This window comes from Corvus brachyrhynchos, unplaced genomic scaffold (assembly GCF_000691975.1).
Source record: "Corvus brachyrhynchos isolate BGI_N302 unplaced genomic scaffold, ASM69197v1 scaffold72, whole genome shotgun sequence".
NCBI lineage: Eukaryota > Metazoa > Chordata > Aves > Passeriformes > Corvidae > Corvus > Corvus brachyrhynchos.
The window spans coordinates 89342-89928 of NW_008236763.1; the positions used below are offsets into that span (position 1 = coordinate 89342).

A 587-nucleotide genomic window follows, 5' to 3' on the forward strand; every position below is an offset into this window, starting at 1 on the left:
GCAGGAGGACACCGGGATGCCCAGGACCGGTGGGAGCGGGCAGGGAGACACCGGAGCATCTCCTGGGCGAGGGGATGCCCAGGACCGGTGATGAGGGCAAGGGGACACCGGAGCTTGCCGCGGGCAAGGGTAGCTCAGCCCCGCTGATGGCAGCGTGGTTTCCCCGCAGCCCAGCGGCAGCCGTGTGCCTCTGGAGATCGTGCTTCTAAACAAGGTGGGCTCCGGCTTCCACGGCGTCATCCAGCTCCTGGACTGGTTCGAGCTCCCGGACAGCTTCGTGGTGGTGATGGAGCGCCCGGAGCCGTCGCAAGACCTTTTTGACTTCATCACGGAGCGGGGATTCCTGCCGGAGGAGATGGCGCGGGGGCTGTTCCGTCAGGTGCTGGAGGCCGTGCGGCACTGCAACAACTGCGGCGTCCTGCACCGCGACATCAAGGACGAGAACATCCTCCTGGACCTGGCCACGGGCGAGCTTAAGCTCATCGACTTCGGCTCCGGCACCTTCCTCAAGGACACGCTCTACACGCAGTTTGACGGTGAGCTCACAGCCGGTGTCGGGCATTGCGCGGCCGGGCCGGGGTCCGGAG

The 587-nt window shown here is 66.6% G+C and overlaps 1 protein-coding gene across 1 annotated transcript in view; it reads left to right on the plus strand.

Annotated features, from left to right (window-relative positions):
• PIM1 (Pim-1 proto-oncogene, serine/threonine kinase) overlaps window positions 1-587 on the plus strand; it is a 22416-nt gene that overhangs the window by 19413 nt on the left and 2416 nt on the right. The window contains exon 3 of the mRNA XM_017727140.1: window positions 171-536. Coding sequence (XP_017582629.1) covers window positions 171-536 — 366 coding nt within the window. The remainder of the gene's footprint in view (window positions 1-170; window positions 537-587) is intronic.